General features: G+C 34.5%; 3 protein-coding genes and 1 pseudogene across 4 annotated transcripts; 1 reads left to right on the top strand and 3 right to left on the bottom strand.

Moving 5' to 3' along the window:
• Positions 1-422: 422 nt before the first annotated feature.
• LOC143539878 (telomere repeat-binding factor 4-like) lies at positions 423-2,680 on the bottom strand. Its single transcript, XM_077033065.1, has 6 exons — positions 2,501-2,680; positions 1,681-1,919; positions 1,495-1,579; positions 1,332-1,415; positions 953-1,229; positions 423-721 (listed from the first exon to the last, which is right to left on the bottom strand). Exons 1-6 carry the CDS (start codon positions 2,648-2,650, stop codon positions 690-692), a joined length of 867 nt encoding a protein of 288 aa, XP_076889180.1. The 5' UTR covers positions 2,651-2,680; the 3' UTR covers positions 423-689.
• Positions 2,681-5,538: 2,858 nt separating this feature from the next.
• Positions 5,539-7,615, bottom strand: LOC143539898 (monolignol oxidoreductase AtBBE-like 13 pseudogene; annotated as a pseudogene).
• A 6,824-nt stretch (positions 7,616-14,439) lies between these two features.
• Positions 14,440-17,376, bottom strand: LOC143539899 (mitogen-activated protein kinase kinase SIPKK-like). Of its 2 annotated transcripts, none has more exons than XM_077033084.1 (9): positions 17,224-17,376; positions 17,060-17,144; positions 16,577-16,711; positions 16,178-16,402; positions 15,920-16,102; positions 15,611-15,834; positions 14,898-14,943; positions 14,691-14,794; positions 14,440-14,575 (listed from the first exon to the last, which is right to left on the bottom strand). In XM_077033084.1, exons 1-8 carry the CDS (start codon positions 17,298-17,300, stop codon positions 14,705-14,707), a joined length of 1,065 nt encoding a protein of 354 aa, XP_076889199.1. In that variant the 5' UTR covers positions 17,301-17,376; the 3' UTR covers positions 14,440-14,575; positions 14,691-14,704. The 2 variants fall into 2 exon arrangements, with proteins under 2 accessions (XP_076889199.1, XP_076889200.1); XM_077033085.1 differs by having other exon boundaries at positions 14,441-14,588; positions 14,695-14,794.
• Positions 17,377-19,296: 1,920 nt separating this feature from the next.
• On the top strand, positions 19,297-21,300 carry LOC143539877 (uncharacterized). The gene is made up of 5 exons (XM_077033064.1): positions 19,297-19,485; positions 19,881-19,997; positions 20,197-20,326; positions 20,419-20,536; positions 20,649-21,300. Exons 2-5 carry the CDS (start codon positions 19,889-19,891, stop codon positions 20,700-20,702), a joined length of 411 nt encoding a protein of 136 aa, XP_076889179.1. The 5' UTR covers positions 19,297-19,485; positions 19,881-19,888; the 3' UTR covers positions 20,703-21,300.
• Positions 21,301-21,476: the final 176 nt, after the last annotated feature.

The raw sequence follows: 21,476 nt of genomic DNA, 5'->3' as shown, positions 1-21,476 counted from the left end.
TGTAGACGTGTCAAAAGGTGTAAGAATAAAATTATAGGTTAGAACATGTATTCATTTTCTGTGTATTGATAGATTGATAAGCATATGGTCTTGTACTTGTATCAAAGAATATAACACATATCAAGGTGTCAATCCAATTTATGTTAAATAAATACATCAACCATAACCCAATCATTTGACCATAAAATCCAATCCTGATGTCAAACTTGTGGAATCTAAATAAAATTAAATTAAATAGTAAACATGCTTGACATGTAATATTAATACAAACACATTAAAGCTTGTAATTTATTTTTTTTAAAGTTGACATGCTTGCCCATTTAATTTTAAGACAACCTAAACATGATCCATTTGCGAAACGAATTAAACATGTCAGCTCAAAATATGATTAGATTTTATGTCTTGTTTTAAACAGTCTCATACTGTCATGAACTGCAACCCACAAAACATATTTGCAGATTTTTTGGTTAGTTTTTTAAGTTATTCAAAAAACAGCTGCAAAGACACTCATTCGCTATTTATACGAAAGATGTCTCAAAGTTTAAAGCAGTTGACATCTAAAGAAATTGTGAGCAAACTTGGATTATATATAAACCTACCACCTCCAAATATGTAATAGGCTAACTAACGGAAAAAAAAAAAAAAAAAAAAAACATCAACAAATTTTATAATCAAATAATGTCCTTGCGCTATGCCACCCTCACAACCTCACCACGAGAACCTGCCAAAACAAGTTAAAACAACCAGTTAGTACTATAAGAGATGTTCATCACAACCCAAACAAAACTTAAGAAAAGTCAGCCGAAAACCAAACCAATCTAAACTGGTTTGATTTGATTCTAAACCAGATTGTAGACCAAACTCAAACTGAGCCAAGGAAATTGCAGTCTAGTTTGGTGTTCGGTTTTGTAGGTTCAGATCATTTTTTAGGACAAGGAATGAGGAATATTACATCTTTCATAAATCTCTTTCGCCAAATGCAGGAAGGCTTCAGTTTCTTCAGCCATTCTAGATACCCTTTCGGCTTCTTTGACAGCTTCTGCTGCAACAAACGACTTGTTTTCTGCTTCAGCAACACTATAGGAGGCATCCTCTGCTGCTTTTTCTAATGTTACACCAAGATGACTACGAAACGTGCCAGAAAGTCTGGGCTGGGTCTCTTTGGGCTTTGGAACAGGGCCCTTGCTTCCATCAACTACCCCCCTTTTAAGTCGATAGCACTTTTGGACCTAAACACTCATAAACTGTTCCTTGTCAAATACTATAACATATAATATGCTAAATAAATACTTTGCAACTATAAGTTGGAAACAAAAATAAAACGCATTCACCTTTTCAAGCTTATCTTGTAAAACAAGCCTTCTTAACCTCCCACTTAATAGCTTCCTGAAATTTGAGGTCACTTCTTGTGTTTTCTGCATACGATCCCGTTTACATTTGCATATCAGCATAAGTTTGAAGAATCATACTTTGGGCATATTAACGATTAATTACCTCAATGAAACTAACAATTGCACTGGTATCTGACCCATTTGGATCCTTCAAGGTTGACAGTGCTTCATAAATCATTGCATCATACCTGAATAATGAAACACGTTTGTTAGGTCAAATTTTAGGCATATGCATCATTAGTTCATTACTTATATTATAACTGGACACTAGCAGAAAACAGGTAATTACTTTGAAGCAGCCTTGCCATCTAGCAAACATTTGGAGGCATCATCCAAATGCACATCTGCAGATACTGGTTCAACAACAGCCAAAGCCGAGGGACCAGGAGTCTGGGTCATGGGTGATGGAGTAGCAGCAGCAGCAGCAGCAGCTACAGGTGAATCAGTGTTAGTTTTTGGTTTCGGTGTTCTTGATTTTTCCCTTGGACCTTGTCCGTTCGCACTCACACTCATATTCCGCCATTTATCCTACAAAAAGGTTAACAGGAGATTATATAAAAAAATGCACAAGTAATAGCCCCAAAAATCTTCAATGCAGTGGTAACAAACTAATAATGAATGGTGATTCAAGATTAACACCAACATATAATAAGTATTTAAAACCACATATTCCTCAAATTTCATAGCACTTGACATGAGAATAACACCACATACAAATTATCAATTGCAGACATCAAGCAACATTAAGCCCTATGCAGTCAATATCAGTGGTATCTCGGTTATCGGTCCTCATGTGAAATATCGGTCGGAATATCAATACCAATAATATAGGCGATATTGACCGATATCAATGTTTTAAGTATTAATTATCAACTTTTAGTTTAATGTTAGTATTTTGAGTCTTAATACTTGCTGCTACAATTGTTACGTGCAAAAGGATAGGATAATTTGTTAATAGTAGGAGAGCATGTATAGTGAATTGTTAGTTTTAAAAGTGCTATATGATATTGAAATTACTGAACGGATATCTCGAATATCGGTATATTTTTACGCATTAACTAGCTTAATCCAAACAGATACATTACAGAGAGAGTAAGGTATAAGCATACCTTGAGATCGATATTGGAACGAGAATAGAGGTATGGATTGAACTCAGGATCTCTTTGGATGTTCTTCCACTTGCCGGCCCCGTGCTTTGCGATGCCGGCGCGTAGAGCTTCCTCCTCCTCCGCCGTCCACTTCTGCTTCGGATTACCCATCCTCAATTCAATTGCTCTGCTTTTCAAGGTCACTCTGGTATGGTATCTCTAAACCCTAATTGATATTCTTATTTACGACTATGACACCAAAACAAAAACACTAACTTGGACATTAAAGCCAAAACCGGTATCAAGTTTTTCCTTTTTTTCTTTAATCTCCTAACTCAATTTAATTTATCTTTCCCATTACACGGGTGGTTAAAAAATAATACAATGTCAATCATTTTTTTATATATTCGATACAAATTATTTATGAAATAAACATGAAGTATATGTCATAACATATAAAACAATTATGATATATACTTAAAGCAAAACATGTTTTCCACATGACTTTCAAATATATCATCTGAGCTAATTATAAATTGTTAGTCATAATTTAATTAAGGTAATTAATAAATATTAAATAGTAATAAATGCATTAGCTGTATTTGATATATTAATTTATTAAATTGAATGAATAGTAATTAATAAATTAGTTAATTGGATGGAATATGTATAAATGGAAATTGATTAGTTGGCATACCATGTGAAAAACATGTTTTGCTTTAATAGATTAGTTAGATTTATTTATCTCTTCTATAATAATTTGATAAATTCTTGTAAAACTATGCGAGTATGTGGCGTTTACTAGTTCAATACTTGAACCAAACGGATTTTATCTCACCGTATTGTTGTGCCTTCGGGCGAATGTTTACGGGCGTTAGCCTTAGCTGAGGGTTTTCCCAATTAGAAAGCGGATGTATTCCTTATATAGTGAATTTAGTCAGTACCACATTTGAAGAATTAGTTGATCGTTTGAAAAATAATCTCTCTCATTTGCATACCCTATTTATCTCTAAATTTCTGTAACACGTAAATTAAGATGTTGAATTATTGGGGAGACAGTATAACCAATATACTTGTTAAATAAGATATTTGTAGATTTAAAAGGTCGTATAAGTTGGATGTATGATGTTTGTTGTAACTTGTATGGTTGAGTTTTTCGACATTTAGTAGATGAATGATAGGAACAGGATTAGTGCCTAACCAGTAAACAATTCGGAAGGTAGAAGCAGTAGCATTTGACGACTGCATTAATATTATATGGTGGGAGAGTAATTTCGAGTAGAATCATAAAGAGTTGGGAATGATAATTTTCGAGTAGAATTATAAAGAGTTGGGAATGATAATGAGTGATTATCAACATATAACACAATGTTAGTCTCAGAAACTGAAATTGTAAAAACTGAAAACCACCATGTGCCGTAGGTAAAAAGATGTGTAGGTACAAAAAACGCTATTATGGATATATTACGTGAACGATAAATTATTTGTTATTCTTTTGTTTTATTTATTTATTTATTTTTTTTGAAAGCGCTATAAAAGAATGATTACCATCTTTGAGTTGACATGAAAAATGTATGTGCATAAGCCAAGCTTGGGAAAATGCTTATTGGGTCTTCGATTAACATAAGATATCTCATAGTTGGTTTTAGTTTAGTTTTTTTTTTCAATTAATATATCTACGCTATAGGTTTATTGTTAAAGCATGTTCGCCTTAGTATGTGACAGGTAAAAATAACAATGCACCAATAAGTTTAGATGCATGTTATCTATAGTTTTAGTAATTGTCAAACCTTCTGAAAATTATTTGTTCTTTCATATTCATTCTGTCATTCATTTCTTTTTTTTATCCTATACAAGAAATTGTAATGGGTTAAATGGATTTTGATGAAATTGCTCACGGTTTAAGTGGTTAACTAAGAGGACCTCATGTAAACCATGGGAAAACATGCACCTAAAAAGGAATGTGGATTGGTACAAGTCATTTTCTTAGCTCCTCTTTTTCTTCATATCATGCTAGTTGTCTTACCCACATCATATTTAGACTAGTGTTCTTGGGGATAATGACTTTTATGCATATTGAACGTTGAGTTTTCTCAGACGTGATGTTTTTGCTAGAAAACACACTTTGAAAATGCTAATATGTGCTAGAAGAGTAAAAGAGGGTTTAGGCGGGTGGATCACTGGATGTGCGTGCTTTATCACACTTCTTTTTATAGTTAATACTTTAATAGCACTAGTTTACAAGTGTATTATTTTTGTCGTGAACATAAAGAAAATGATAGTTATGCATGAGAATGAGCTTGAAATATAAGTATGAAATTTATTTGTGCTAGCTTAGATTCCTAAACTTGTTATATATAAATATATATTTTAAATAAATAGTGTAAGTGTTAGTTATTGATAATAGATAATAGGGGGCAATTTCATATATATACAAGCCAATGTTTTATCCGGTCGTATGAGCTAGTGTTCATCAATATCATACAAACAGTATGATATGTTAACTGAAGAGTGATATGACTCGTATAATTATTTTTATCATGATACAGCCCGTATGATAATGTTAATTGATGGCCTATTAAAATTAGAAAGATGGTTATAATAAGTCATGCTCTTAATTAACAATAGATTAAAATGTTAAGTATAAGAATATAATGAAGTAGATATATCAATTAAATAATATAAAATTTTACAAGGTCACACTCACCTCTAGTTTTGCTCAAGTGATGCAACTAATCACTACTAAAAAATTTAAAGAACTGATAACTTTAGATTAACTCAAAATGAGTTGAATGTGTAAAAGAAAGATTTTGATGATCTAATAGTCACAATCTAAGGTAATTCGTCAAATCATAATAGTTCTTTCTAAAACATATATTAGATACTTCAAAAGAAAAAACACTACCACCAATCAATGTTGATCATGTGTATTCTTCTACATTCGCATGCGTATGAAGTGATAATGCAAACAGTATATAATATATATAACACACACATTAAAGTTAAAATCCATTAACCATTATTCTTTCCGAAAGTCTTATCATACTCCTTATCACATATCACATACTCAATTACCATTAGAGAAAAAAAAACAAATAAAAATAAAATGACCCTTAATGGTGAATTACCTTCCTACCCTTCCCACCCTATTTACCCTTGCCACCCTTCACACGTTCGAATTTTTGAACCCTACTTTTTTGGGGTAAAACTGGAATACTTTGTTCATGCTTGAAGAAGTTATCAGGATCAAACTCAGTCTTGATCTTTACCAACCTAGCAAAGTTATCTTTGAAGTACCTTGTACCCCAAGAACTTGCGGTTTCATAACTTTTAGTGTCATCACCATCTTTATCATTCATTCCAAGATCAAGATCTCTATAATTCACATAAGTTTGTCTTGGAGACACCGAAACATATTGACCCATGTAGTCATAAAGCTTCCTAATCCAATCAACATGCTTGTTCATTGCTTCTTTCTCAGGGTTCATCCAGCTGCTCACATACTGAATCTTGAAAAGTATCCCATTTCTATGAGGAAATGGTGTTGATGATTCTGGGATCCTGCTCATCATTCCTCCATATGGGTTCCAGATCATCAATGGGCTTTCTTCTTCCAAGAATCTTTGCCAGATTCCTTCTAACGCTTGTTCAGGAATAGGGTTTGTTACAAAATCTGATTTTGCTTTGAAATAGTTCAAGAAAGCTGGTTTTCCCGCGAGAAGGACGGCGGTCGGGACGGTTCGTGGGTAGCCGGCGATGAACAAGACAGATTCCAACCAGCTCATTTCAAAGCATTCATCTTTTGTTAGACCCAATTCAGGGAAACTTTCTTTCATGACTGCTTGAAGTGTGTTTACATCTCCAAGAAATAAAGCATTGTATGTTGTAGTAATGGTTTTTTGAGTTGTGTTTGGTATGTTTGAGTTTTGGATCAAAACCCTAATGTAAAGATTCTCATCAAGTTTGTCAGCAACTTGTTGCCACTTGTAAAGAATCTTGGTGGCACCTTGTTCCAATGTTCTTGGAACGTTGAAAGCCGTGACAGTTTCAGGGACAGGTACGAGTTTTAGTTTCCAAGAAACTATAACACCGAAACTGCCTCCACCACCGCCACGGATAGCCCAAAACACATCCTCACCCATGGCTTTCCTATCCAATATCCGTCCATTTGCATCGATAATCTTAGCATCGAGTGCATTGTCGGCTCCAAGCCCATATTTCCTCATCATGGAGCCGTAGGCGCCACCCGTGATGTGCCCGCCAACGCCTAGGCTCGTGCATAGCCCGGCTGGAACCCCATGAGTCTTACTTTTCTCGGCAACTCGATAGTAAAGTTCACCTATGGTTGCACCGGCTTGAACCCAAACCGAACCATCTTCAACGTCAACATCAATGCCACGTAGTTTGGCTAAGTCGATAACGACATATGGAGGGTCCATGATGGATGTATAAGACATCCCTTCATAATCATGTCCTCCACTTCTAACCCGTAGTTGAATCCCGAGCTTTTTTGCACACACAACGGCGGTTTGGATGTGGTTTTCGTTTAAGGGGGTGAATATAAGCTCGGGCTTGGCAGCAAAAGACGCGATGCATCGAAGATTTTGGGCGGTTGAATTCAAAAGGGGTGTGAAAGAAGTGTTTTGTGGGGTGAAAAAGATGTTGGATAGTTGTGTTAAAGAGGTTGTATTAGCTGAAAGACATTGATGGAAGCTATCTTGAATTGGGTTTGAATAACACAAGGGGGAAAGTGATACTAGTAAGAGTAGAAGCACAATGAATCTTGGATAATAAGGCATTTTTAAAGATTTGAGTTTGTGAAGATTTAAAAAAGAGAGGGGTCACATTTATATGATAATGGGGTTGATCTTTGCTGACCAAGCACATGAGCTATTGCAAATGTCATAATCTAGAGTTTTGACACATTTTGGTGTGGTTGGAATTTAATTTTGTTTTTATGAGAATTAAATAATGGGGTCATAGAGTACATATTTTTAGTTGAAACATTCAAGATTTGTGGTCATATTTGACACCCCAAAACTTAACGTTTTTCCAAGAAAGTACCCAACTCTTAATTTTGGGCAAATGTTGGTGGGGTATTGCTTAGTTTCCATTGATATTAAAATGTTGTTTTATCGTTAAAGAGGATAAAATTTTATAAACACGGTACTTCAAATAGATTTAAGTGCTTTTATCATACTATTAAGCGTGTTTAATTATAATTTTCTTTAAGATGTTCATGATACATTTTTTTAACATTAAGATTAAAGTTTTCCAAATTAAAGAAAACAATTATGTAACCGAATTGTACCTTCTTTATTTGACCATTGCTCAACAATAGGTACTAAATTATACAATGCACTCTATAAGCATATATATTAATAAGTTGGTATAACATATACGGATTTGCAGTGATTTTTTTGTAAATTTAGAGATACAAAAGTTGTCCCTATTTATTATTTAATATTTTTTGAATTGGTTGTGATTAGAGGAGATATAAAACTATAATGATAAATGTATAAAAAATATTATTTAATTAAACATAAAAGATAAATGTAATGTTTTTTAATGTAATCATAGAAATGATGATGATGGATAGGTTGAAAATGCTCTAACACCCCCAAGTGGCTCAGCTTGACAAAAAGAGAGGTAGTTTGGTACGATTAGCCGATCAAGGTTGTTCGGAGGAAGTGATGGTGCTTCGGGGCCGAAACATCTTAACAAACTCGGAACCACTAGTAAAAAAACAAATATGTAAAGAGTAAGTGTATAATGATGTACGATTCATATATGTGACCACATGCCACTTCATTACGACTTTTTAGATCATTTTCATGAGTACAAATACATCGCCTATATCATGTACTCTCACGTACCAACGTAGATGTTTATTTTCATGTCAGACTTTGATCGTAAAAAGAAATCTGTCTTGGTAACAAGGATGGCTAATGTTCCTTTGTACAAGATTGACAAAAGAATCACAACCAATTGTTAACATAATTCAAAGCTGAAGAAGTACTTATAATCATATATAAATTTGACAGAGATTATAATGTTACTTTGTGCCTAACGAAACGATTAATTCTAAACAACGATAATTAGAGTAACTTCTATATCATGATATGTGTATCGTAATTTGAATATAAAAAAATATTAGAATATCTATTATATGGTTTTATCATCAAACATCAAATCTAATTTTCAACGTGCAAGTTTTCTAATTATTTTCTTGAATATTGTTATATGTTGACATAACTAACATGAAATCATGTGACGAGTTTTCTAATTGTGTTATGTCATTTTTGTTAGGTTTTCCTTGTTTTGGTTAATATATTGACTTTTCGGGAGAAAAAAAAAACTAACATGAAATAGTTTTTTTTTTCTTTCTTTTATGTGTATAAAGTATTTTTTTTTCTCTTAGATTATAACCAATAATAACCATAAACGCAAACATTAATTATAAGCATGCCATTTATTAATGTCGTTTTATAATATCTATCTAACTGGGTCCGCTTATATTGTTTTTTTTAGTATTTAGACGCGCTAATGAAAATTACATTATTACTTTTAATCAAATTAATTATTCAAATATTTGTATTTTTTACTTCACTACCATATATAGTGGGTGCCACTAAGATGTACATTCTAATCCAAATCAATTTTATTTTCTAGATAACTTATCACAAATCTTACCTAGTTGATACACGAGATCAACTTTTTGAAAAGATGGAATTTCATAAAGTGTTAACAATAGGTGCAACATTAATAACCTACAATGTTTGTTTTATGGGTTTTCCGATTGATTACAGAGATATTGACGGAGAACCCATAAATAATAAGTTTAGTTACATATATGTTTTTTTATTAGAATAAACTAATGCAAGCAAAAAGTAAAGTGTTTACTTAGCGACCTATCATTCTAGCGTCATTTTTAAACCAAATATGTCGCATTATACTTTAGTAAAAGAGTCATATTACTAGATTATAATGGTGAGAATTGATCAAAAACAAATTACAAGCATTTTCAACTTGATAAAATGTGAGAATGTTTGATCGTTATCAACGTGTCCGAAATGTTGTTAACTATTGTATGTTCATTAAAAATAGGTGATATGTATGTGTGATTATCCGTAATGTACAATAGTTATCGTACCCTTCGACAATATATCACATATAATAATAATAATAATAATAATAATAATAATAATAATAATAATAATAATAATGATTTAAATTAAGTTTACTTTTGTTATTCATTATATTGAATAAACATGTGTCTTTTGATCACTTTATGCATAGTTTCCCAAAAGTCAACTGACTCAACTTGCCTATTTCAAACAAAACTAGTTTCCTCGAAGATATTTTCGTTCGATGTTAATTAACCGAGGATGTAATACATATTCTTTTAATTAACGTTTTTTTTTTTTGAAGCGTTTACTTTCTTTTTGATGAAACCACCATCATCGGAGGGATCTTTGCAACAAAGATTGTTACGTGTTTTTTCCTTCAAAAGTTCAAAGGTTTACTTTGAAACCTTATATTGAGTTTTGACTTCCTCAATTGGCAATTATTGCTGTTTATTTTTTATTTTTTTTTCATACAACATTCAAACAAAACGGATTTAGTTAAAGACTTACATAATCTATTAAGTTAAACGACGAATGCATGCTTTAAGCTCATCCCCACATACTTTAGTAACCAACTTGTTACCGACCTTAGACCTTTGATTTTGTTTACATGGATAAACTTAAAACAAGAAAAGTGAAGGATACAATAACATAGTATATGTAGTCACGGGTGAAATAGATAAAATTTGATAAGATATATGTCATATAAAATGATTTATAGGATTAGAGACAAAATAGTCCTGTTTTTTAATTTCAAGGTGAAAAGAAATGAAATTATCAAACTTAACTACTCATATATTGTATACCACCTATAAATCTATAATGTTAAAATTTACAACCCATGTATTATCCTACGTCAGTTGGTGAACATAATGAAATTTTCTTTATAAGAAGCTAGATACCGACACCGCCCCTACTAAAATGCGTTTTCTCTGAGCGAGCAACTCTTCGGGTGAAAACAAACCATGGGCCGATGTAGACGTGCACAAAAAAACCGGTTCCGGAACCTAACTGGTGGAATCGAACCGGAACCGGTTCCAGTTCCTACCCGGTTGGCCCAATACCCGGTTTGGGTATTTTTGTACCCGAAAATCGTACCCGGTTCTCCTATTTGTATGTCCCTCTCGGTTCCAACCCGGTTCCTACCTGGTTCTTAATTGTAACCGGTTTGGTTCCTACCCGAAAAAAACGGTTCTGGCGGGTTTTTTTTGAAAAGTCAAACACAGGTCAGACTAGCCGTTGGAACCGGTTCCAACGGTAATATAGCCGTTGGAACCGGTTTTTGATGCCCGAAGCCTATATATAACTTGTTTTCCACCACTTGTTTCACCACCAAACTCAAAAACAAACTAAAATACTACTCCTTTAGCAAACCCGTTCCGTTACCCGACCATCCAACTAAATATTATTATTGCACCCATCAATAAAACTAACAAGAAGGCTAAGAAGAGTGTTTTTGTTGCCCCCGTTCCTGCTACGGAGGACCCAAGGGTTGTTACGGTAGTCAACCATAACCGCAACGAAGACATATGGAAGAATTGGGATTTGATTGTGGATGACGAAGGTTATCAAAAGGCTCGTTGCAAACGATGTGGTTCACTATTAAAGCACGATTCCAACTCTACTTTGAGAAAGCACATCGAGAAGCCATATTGCAAGGCGTTGAAAGGGATTGGCGCGACCGATCAAATTGACTTGGGTAAAGATGGTACACTATTTCGTTACAACACGACTCAAGTTCAAGATAGAATGGCAAAGTTCGTTATTCAACGAGGTTTGCCGTTTAACCACTTTGATGACCCGGATTTGACGTCGTTGATTCGAGAAACTCTACAACCGCGATACACACATGTAAGTCGTACTACCTTAAGACGTCATTGTATCAGGTTGTGGGAGTGTGCTAAAAAAGAGTTAATCGAGTCTTTTCATTCTTTAGAAGCCATGGTTAGTTTAACTACCGATGTTTGGTCGGCACCACACGGGTTGCCCGAATCATACATATATGTCACCGCTCATTGGGTTGATCCGGTGACATGGCAATTGATGAAACACACCATCGCTTTTGAAAACTTCCCGTTCCCACATACGGCCGAAAAATTGTTTGAATTACTTGATGAAGTTATAACGACTTACAACTTGAGAAATAAAATATTTTCGATTTCGTTTGACAACGCTTCAAACAATACTAAGGCGGCCGAAAAATTTATCATTAAATATTCACCACCTTGTTTCGGGGATTTTGTTCATGTTCGATGTGTTGCACATATCATCAAATTGGTTGTTCAAAAAGGTCTTGACAATGAAAACATTTGTGACGATTTAAAATTCTTTAGACTTATGTTACAAGATGTCTTCAAAAGTGGTAAAAGAAGACATCTTGAATATAAGAACTATTGCAAGTCGGTTGAAAGAAAGTATTTGGGGCCGAATTGGGACGTTCCAACCCGTTGGAACTCAACTTGTCATATGCTAAAGTGTGTTTTTGCCCAACGCCAAACTTTACAAGCTTTTCATAACAATCTTGTTGAAGAACGCGAGGCCGATATGTTTCCGGAAAGTGTTTGGGTCCAAGTCGGTTATTTGTTGGAGTATCTTGACGTGTTCAAAAAGTCAACAACAAAATTATCGGGAGTCTATTACCCTACTAGTTGTTGGGTTTTGCAAGAATTGTACTATATGTCTTGTGTTTTTAAAAGCTTTGCGGATAAGAAAAAACTCTTCAAGAATATTGTTGTGGTGATGAAGGAAAAGTTCATAAAATATTTTGAAAACATACCGCCGGTCTTTACTTGTGTCGCCGCATTAAACCCCTATTGGAATGTTAACGGGGCTGAGACAACGATTGAGGAAATATTCGACAACTTAGGTATGCACGAGATCGACCCGAAGTTGTCGACGGAAGCGAAGGAAAAGTTCAACAAAAACCTTCAAGACCTTTATGACCATTATTTTCAAATGTATGGTCCAAGCACGAGATCGTCTTTTGTGAAAAAAACAACAACTAGTAGGCCGTGCAATGACCCACTTATAAACTTGATGAATGGGATTCGTGAATCGGCATCTAAGAGGCAAAGAGGAAACACACCAACTAGCGAACTTGGTCGATATAGTGGAGCAAACTATGTTGAGGGCGCAACGGTCGACGAAATTCGCAATATTGATTTATTGGCTTGGTGGAAAGGTAAACAAAACGAATTTCCCATTCTATCCGCCATGGCTCGTGATTTGCTTGCCGTACAAGCCTCAACGGTTGCTTCCGAATCAGTTTTTTCTCTTAGTGGGAGGGTGTTATCTATGCGAAGAACAAAATTAACTCCCGAGTCTCTAGAGGTTTGCATTTGCCTAAAGGACCATTTGGATGCGGTGGATCGTGTACAACAAAAGGCGAACTTTGAAGACGAAATACCAATAGAGCGTCATATTCATGATGAGGAGGCGGAGGACGGGGTTTCTTCCGATAACGAAGACGAGGGTGAAGACGAGAATGAAGACGAAGAAGAGTTGTAATTTGTGTTTTTTATTTGTTTTAGTAAAATTATTTGTAACTTGTTCAACTAATATTTAGTTTTGATTTGTTTAATTATAATTACTTTTGTTACTCATGAATAATTTTTTGTTACTTTTTTAATAACCACGAACATTTTATTTATTTAAACAATAACTATTACAAACATTATTAAAACATAAACGATACTAAACATAACAACTAAAACTTAAAAAACAAAGTTCGTCGTTTTAATTCGGGAATACTTATTTTTGGGTTGTAGAGCCGGACGATTCTCCCACTTCCGCTTTTTTAGCATCCAAACGTCTTTTCTATCGACAATACTTATTCGTATGTTTTCGTAATGTCGAGTTGGACCATGCTTTAAGAAACTTCGAGCAATATTTGCAACGTGCCATCTCATGTGAGTCGGTCATTAGACACAAATCGTAATGAACCCAAACATCGGGGCATCTTGTTGTTTCGATCACCATAACAATGTCGTCATTAGTTGCCATTTGTTGTCGGTTTAAGCTTAATTGTGTTTTGGAGTGTGATTTATAGTTTTGGAAGTGGTTTAACAAGTACACACTAATACATTGATATTTATAGGATGAAAAATGTATATAGTAATAAAACCGGTTCCAACGGTCAAAAACGGCTATATAGCCGTTGGAACCGGTTTCTAACGGCTATATTGTTTGAATTTCAAAAAAAACCGGTGGAACCGGTTTTTACGTAATAACCGGTCCGGTTCCAACCCTACCCGGTTCCTAAAAGTTTGCATTTCTGGGCATCGGTTCGGGTCGGGAACCGAACCGGTTCCTGACTGGAACCGGTGTCATTTTCTACCCGGTTTGAAAAAAACCGGTTCCGAACCGGTTCGGGTTTTCAAGGTGAACCCGATTTGTGCACGTCTAGGCCGATGATGGGCAATCCATCGAGACAAACACCGACAATATAGAAAATGTCATTGTCATTTGTCACCTACCATCTATCTAGCCTAGTACGAAAACACATGTTTTACCCTTGACAATAATTCTATATCGAAATGACTAGCAAAAGAAACAAACCATTGTTGTTTTCAATATGTTTTAGTTAAATGTTTGAATAACTTACATTTCATAATTCGGCTACTTGAAAAGTCTTAACTGAACAAATATTTATTATATTAGAGTCGTTAAAAGAATACTTTAGCCTACATATTCGACCTTTTTGCATATTCACATGTAATAAAGTGTAGTCATAAAAATCTACATTCATACTACATTCTCATTGTGTCATATAAATCAACAAGCATATTCTGATGCAAATAACTACTATTTCTGTATTTCATATTAATGGTGATGATAGAATTGTGTTAAAACATTCACTGATAATTGAAGTTTTACAAGAACTCAACAAAAAGGTGAAGTTTACATCTTCATAAACTAGTTGCAAAAGATGAACCCAAGTCGTGATACAACATAAGAGCGAAAACACTTGCTAGCCTAGTAACCTGCAGTTTATACAAAATACAACTTTTAAGGTAAATAACTTGAAACATTGGGCAAGTGACCTTTTTATGGATTTATGGTAGATAGTCCATACATATACGTACGTACCAGGGTATCATTACAACGTAGCAAGAGGTGATCCAGCTTCTGTGAAATAAGAAGATAGATCTACTGCCAGCTCATCATACATACTGATGAATGGATGTGACTGGATTTCAAGACAGAAAAACAAAAGCACCTTAGTCGGATTAGAATTTTTTATTATTTTATGAATTTTTATTTTTTAAAATTTTGTAGGAAAGAAAATGTACCATAAGTTCATTTGCGGATGCTCTATCATTTGGATCTTTCTGCACACTAACATAACAAAAAAATTTCTACTTCTTAGCCAATGGAGATGTGAAACAATAGAATATGGGCCTGGCCCAATAGTAGCCTGGTAATGGGCTTGGAACTCAACTCCCAGTCCAGACCCAGGCTCATATTTTAGCCCATACACTATCACAATAAAGACTAAAGGTGACAATTTCAACACATTTTCAATAAAGTAAATCTAAAGGTTTACTTAAAAGGTTAAACATTAAATGGGGCAAAAATTGCTCAAAGTTATTCAAATTGAAACACCCTCCTAAATTGCTTACAAAAAAAAAAAAGAAAGAAAAAAGAAAGAAAGATTATAGTTGAAGATTATAGTCAATGAACATTATTTTTGCAATTTTGCATGATTAAATCACTAAACTTCTAAAACTGAACAAAAATGTTCTTTTAATAAAAGTTTAGTGGCTTAATCATGCAAAAAAGAAGGTATCTTTTCTTTGAATTGTAAAAACTGAAAAGTCCAGGAACTTAATCAAGCAAAGAAGGACCTTTATGTTAATAAGAAAGTAGGACGTTATATAGTTATATTAGTCAAAATATGAACAAAAAAATGTTTGTGGTTCAACATGACTGACCCGTTTTGACCCATTATACATAGTGCACAACCGCCCAAAAAATGTTTACACTAATTAAGATCATAATTTACCATGCTTCAATAAACGAGCAGAACTGAGGCGAAAACTGGTCAACAGGCGCACGAGGAGGCGGTTGATCAACAATAGTTTCCATAAGCTCATAAACATTCACCCAACCTTCACCTGGTTGCGGTGCAGTGTACGGAAATTTGCCAGTTGCACATTCCAACAAAACCAATCCCAAGCTCCACATATCACTTTTATAACCATAGTTGCCTCCAATAATTCTTTCAGGCTGAAAACATACAAATATAAGCCAAATTTTTATCAACTTTGATACTAGAACATAAATCTAAAGAACATTGTTTAAAATTACTCACCGACATATAATTGTAAGTGCCAACAAAAGTATTAGCCAATCCAGATGTGCTTGCGAGTATCGCGCTAACACCAAAATCGGTGATCTTGACTTCACCTTGGTGATTTATAAGCAAATTTGATGGTTTCAAGTCCCTATGAATGATATGCTTCTCGTGATGAAGGTACCACAAACCCTTCAAGACCTGTTTTTTACATACATAAATTTTAAATTATAATAAAAAGAACTCATATTTGAACACAAATGCAACTTTTCTGACCTGCTTAGAGATGGCTGCAAGATAAGGTTCGGGAATCGATCGAACGGTTTTCAGAAAATCAGCTAGTGATCCTCCATCCATGTACTCCAATATGATAGAAACAGCCCCGTTATCATAAAAAGATTGGTAACACACAACAATGTTTGAGCTTTGTGATGACTGGTTGATTTTAAGCTCTTGTGCAATTTGCTTGCGGATCGACTCGTCAACATTCATTTGAATCATCTAATACCAAACAAACGCATCAAAAAGGACTTTATTATTAAGTACTAACACAGTACAGTCTTTCAGATAAAATTTTCCAACTTACATCTACAAATGTGCATTATATTCATATGATAAAAGAACTTAAATTTCTTTAAGGTATAAAAAGATAATCTAGTTATGACTCAAAACTACCTTTAAAGCAAAAAACTGGCCGGTCCATTTGTGCTGCACCAATCGAACGATTCCACCGTTTCCTTTTCCTACTACTTTAACCGCATCAAAGTCGGCTAAGCTTAACTGGTTGTCTGATGGCTGAATAAGCGGTGGCTGAACCAAAAAGTTGAAGTGATAGAAATGAATAAAAGAAAGAAAGAAAATTGTTTGACACGTTACCGTTTAATAACACTAATGAAAGTAATAAAAATGAAGTCTAGTGATACAAAAACTTAATGTCTCCTCATAGTGTTGTTTCATTAGACTCATATTTACTCACCCAAATTTCAAGAAGCACAACATAATAAAGCTAAAGAACATCACAATAGCATCAATAATTTTAAACAGTGGGATCAAATACAAAAGTAAGCCTAAAAAGCAAGAAACTTTTAGCAATAACATATAAAACCCAAAGCAACCCGGATCTATAAAAGGCAGGTAGCAGAAAGAAGTAATTCTTACAGTGTCAGATTGGGTTTGAGAAACAATTCGAACACCATCTCTGTTGACTAGCAGATCACCATCCATAAACGTCCCAGATTCAGTTCTACACACATAAATAAAGAAATAAAGATCCAATTTTTACGACCCATATAATATAATAGCACAAAAGGATAGATACATACAAGAATTTAGCGAGTGAGGTTTCATCAGGAGGTGGGAGATTTAGTTTAAGAATTGGGGTTAAATTGCCCTTGTTCATGCTTATGATGGATGGATGGATCGATGGATGCTACTGCTTAATTAATTAATTCATACAATTTTCTTCTTCTTCTTCTTCTTCTTCTTCTTCTTCTTCCGGGTGTGAGTGTATGACTGTGTATCTATCTATTCCTATTCAAGTGTTGAAAAGTCTTTGTGAAGTCATGCGTCTGTCTCCCCAAATTGAACCCCAAGAGGGGTTTTGCACAGGACCACAAATTTGAACCCCTAGGGCTGTATTGTATACGAACCCAACACCACCATTGTTCAGCGGAAAGTTCGTTTATCTTTGTTCGTTCGTGTAATAAATGAACCAACATAAATAAGTTAACGAAAGTGACGACCAATATATAGGCTTGTTTAAGTGGTTCAAGTGTAATCAAACTTTTGATCTTTGTATCATACGTTCATAAAAGTATCATACCATATGTTTAACCGTCATTAAAAGTAACCACCGGTTGTCTCTAATGTTAAATCGTTTTCAAAACATGCTTTTATTTGCAAATCATACTCTCTTTTTACATTTTAACACCAAATTGTTTTTTAGTGTATTATTATTTAAAATGATAAAATACATGTAGCTAAAATTACATAAATTTAAAATATATAACAATTATACATTGCATTATTTTAAAACAATACTCAATAATCATACTTGAGATACATAACTAAATTAATTATAGACGTGCAAAAGTGTTTCTATATCAAAATAAATGATTCGCTACTCAAGTTAGCATAGTATTGAATTTTTGTCAACATAATACTAATGAAAGGAAACAATCAGATGACACATTCATTTGGTATTAACTAAAATTAAACATTATACTCTGCCTAGAATGATAATAGAGAGGTGAACTAGACTACACTTCTATGGCATGCTTATGGTAGTATGAAATTGTTCGTAAATAGTAACTTTCATGATTTTCTTTTATTTCAACTCATTCAAGCTTTTAGTGTTTCGAAATTTTAATATTGTCTCGTTGGTTTTATGATTCTGGATTTAGCCTCAAATTCGATTTATTACTAAATAGTTCGTAAATATTAAGCTTTCGTCATTATTTTCAATGGTAGTTTGCTTTTTGTAATGTTTCTCGGTCAAAAAACCAAATAGCATCAAACAACTAATTTGCTTAGGTTTTGGCACACACATGTGTACTTTTGGTGTAACCGACAATCACCAAGTTGGCTTGGCTTGGCTTGGCTTGGCTTGGCTTGGCTTGGCTTGGCTTGGCTTGGCTTGGCTTGGCTTGGCTTGGCTTGATTAATTTCATTCATTCATTCATTCGTAAACAAACCCACCCGTTCTTTCTTTCTTTCTTACTCGATATTTGTCAACAACCAATTCAATTCCGTTGATCAATCTCTTTCTCGTCAACTCAGGTAAGTTTATGATTTAGTTTTGCTATTATTATATGTATATTTGATCTTGATTCCGTCAATTCAGCTGTAATTGCACTTCTGATCATCGTTTTCGCTATTGCTTTAATTTCTGTTCTTTTTCAACTTACAACTCATTAGATTATTTTCACAAGTAATTAGGGTTTACATACTATACTCTCTATCATTTCTTCTTGACTAGATTTAGATATTAGGGCTGTAACCAAGCCGAAGCCCTACCTCCACTTTTTCTCAAGCTCGGTCTCGGCTTGTCCATTATTTACTAATTAGTTTAATTATTCCTATATATTATGTGACAAACCTTAATCTAGCCTGAGCTCGGCTGTGCAATGTGAAATTAGTGCATAGAAGTCCCGTAGGTAAAGCTTAAATATACACAAGACTCGTTAACACTCGAGGGGCCTTAAACGAGCTTTATTTGAGTCTTGGGACCAGCTCGAGCTCGAAAAAGCAAGCTTGGCTTGTTGCACACCTAGATTTAGTAGCAGTTTGTTTGGATAAGGTATCATGTGATCCTATACCCCGGGGACACAAGGATTTAAACAGAATATTAATTTTATTGGAATAGGATTTTTGTGTTAACAACTTTATCAGATAATCAGTTTGATGTACTGCTACGTGCTAGGTTAATTTTGGGAAAATGAATTTACTAAGAGTTTATGATATATGGACCGAATTTGATACACTAGCTCTAATTGAAAATACAACAGCAGGTGCTTCAACAAGTGGTACCTGGGGAGCAGCCTGTTGACAGTTCAACTTTAAACCGGCCTGCAGAACGGATCTGAGTAAATCATCTGCTCTTTTACCTTTTATTTCTTGAATATATTATCTACTACGTAGTCTATGATGCTTGATGCTGTGCAAATAACTCCTTTAAGGTTATGACCTTATAATGATTAATTATTTACTACTCAACTTCTTTATAGTTTGAATAAGGTTTCTGAATAACTCGCCGTACCATAGTGTTTCATTCCAAAATAACGTATTATTTCTAATTCTCACATTTTTCACTCAATACTACCATTATTCATGAAGATACTTGTAAGTCTCAATCTTTACAGCCTACATGAGAACATATGTAGATATATAATCGTACACTAGTGAGTTATCAATACAAAAGATCTTAGGGAGTCCTAAATTTTATATTATTAATATAAACTGGGACTTTCTGGTTTCACAGATGCTGCTATGGAGGAAGGGAAGGTTTTCAAAAATGGCGTAGAATTGGTGAAATCGGTTTCAGATAAACATCTTGATCTTTTGAGGCCATCGTCTCGCCTGTTTTCATTATTTAAAGGTAGATATTAGTACATCATGTGTCAAGATTTATTGAAAATAGGCTGTTATCAACACTGGACTATAAAGCTTTTAGCTTTTGACTTTAAGGCATCTTAAAATGAACAGTAAAAATCTAGGCCATACAATAGTATTCTGATTATGCCCATTATATACGGTAAATAAGGGGATTAATTGTAGGAGACACATGTTGATGGCAGGGCATGCATCAAATAATAATGATCGTGAGAAAGGCAAGTATGCACTGATCAAGAATAATGATGATGATTTCCAACAAGGACTATATGACAAACCTCTCCCGTGTTTTGGCTGTGGAATTGGATGGTTTTCGTATGTATCGTTCACTCTCATCTACCCCACCCCCACCCCCAAGAAAAAGGTAAAATAAATCAATTTATGGCTGACAATATTTTTATTTCTAGATTCTTAATAGGGTTCGGATTCCCTTTGATGTGGTACTATGCTACATTCCTCTATTTTGGAAATTATTATCGGAAAGATCCTCGGGAACGTGCTGGTCTTGCTGCTTCTGCAATTGCTGTAAGTCTCCATGTAACTGTTCCAAATGGGTCAAATGAGTCAAAGTTACCGCATTTTTAAAATACTTTAGCAATTAATATGATCCTATTGCTTGGGGTGGTTGTGATTGCAGGCATTGGGGTGTTCAGTTATCTTGTTTATTGTAGCAATGATCTTATTGTTCTAGTTGATGTCGGTGCTGCGTGCAAGATACTTTGTGTTACTTGATTAAACTGGAACTGCTGGAGCTTGTAGTTACCGATACAAGTCTTGATGAACATGAAAATAGATTTTTATTTTGTGGTTATTGATACGCATCTTTATACCAACCAAATTGTACAATCTTGAGAAGCTTTATAAAATACTTTTGTTATAGTCGATCAAAAAGCTGATATTAGTAATTTGGTTTATCCTAGTTTCAAGTGATGTAAGGGCTTGCAGTTGGAGGTGTATCTTGTTACTTTATTTTCTGTGTGTTTATTGGTATTTTTCCGCATTTTATTTCCGAATTTGAGATTATGTAACATTAAAAATTTGGTTAGCAGCAAGCATGATTTGTCTGATGCAAAGTGCAACTGTCACTCAGTGCCAGTGGTGGCCCAAGTTGTGAGCAATATATATCAGTTAACGTCGGGCGCGCCACCACCATCGTGTCAGAGCGACCAGCCCACCCCCCCCCCCTTTGAGCATGGACAGTCTAGCGCCCCCGTCCCTTTATGCCCCTCTGGCAGGGTCTTTAGAGCCCTTCTATCTTCAAAAGCGTTGCTGACTCAGATTGATGGCGCCCCACACTGTTAAACCATAACACACTGCCTTAACGTGCGGTTCCAGACTCCTAGAGGGAATCAATATGCAAACGCAAAACTTGTCTTAACATTGAACTACTAACTGTACATGCTTCCCATTAACAATAATGTGTGTGGATCATATATAAATGACTTTTATCATGAAAAGTATACAA

The sequence above is a fragment of the Bidens hawaiensis genome, unplaced genomic scaffold, assembly GCF_021521415.1.
Source record: "Bidens hawaiensis isolate Kalapana, Puna unplaced genomic scaffold, B.hawaiensis_p1.1 tig00012085_1, whole genome shotgun sequence".
Lineage (NCBI taxonomy): Eukaryota > Viridiplantae > Streptophyta > Magnoliopsida > Asterales > Asteraceae > Bidens > Bidens hawaiensis.
The sequence above is the reverse complement of the archived record's forward strand: the minus strand, read 5'-3'. Positions and strand labels throughout refer to the sequence as shown.

Coding starts and splice junctions, on each gene's coding strand:
- LOC143539878 (XM_077033065.1), bottom strand. CDS start 2,650: ATGGGTAATCCGAAGCAGAAGTGGACGGCGGAGGAGGAGGAAGCTCTA. Junction 1,230..1,331: donor TACAAGATAAGCTTGAAAAG/GTGAATGCGTTT, acceptor ATGAGTGTTTAG/GTCCAAAAGTGCTATCGACT. Junction 722..952: donor GAAAGAGATTTATGAAAGAT/GTAATATTCCTC, acceptor TTGTTTTGGCAG/GTTCTCGTGGTGAGGTTGTG.
- LOC143539899 (XM_077033084.1), bottom strand. CDS start 17,300: ATGAACAAGGGCAATTTAACCCCAATTCTTAAACTAAATCTCCCACCT. Junction 16,712..17,059: donor CTCAAACCCAATCTGACACT/GTAAGAATTACT, acceptor TTTTTGGTTCAG/CCACCGCTTATTCAGCCATC. Junction 15,835..15,919: donor GCACTTACAATTATATGTCG/GTGAGTAATTTT, acceptor GTATGTTTTCAG/CCTGAAAGAATTATTGGAGG.
- LOC143539877 (XM_077033064.1), top strand. CDS start 19,889: ATGGAGGAAGGGAAGGTTTTCAAAAATGGCGTAGAATTGGTGAAATCG. Junction 19,998..20,196: donor CCTGTTTTCATTATTTAAAG/GTAGATATTAGT, acceptor TGTTGATGGCAG/GGCATGCATCAAATAATAAT. Junction 20,537..20,648: donor TTGCTGCTTCTGCAATTGCT/GTAAGTCTCCAT, acceptor TTGTGATTGCAG/GCATTGGGGTGTTCAGTTAT.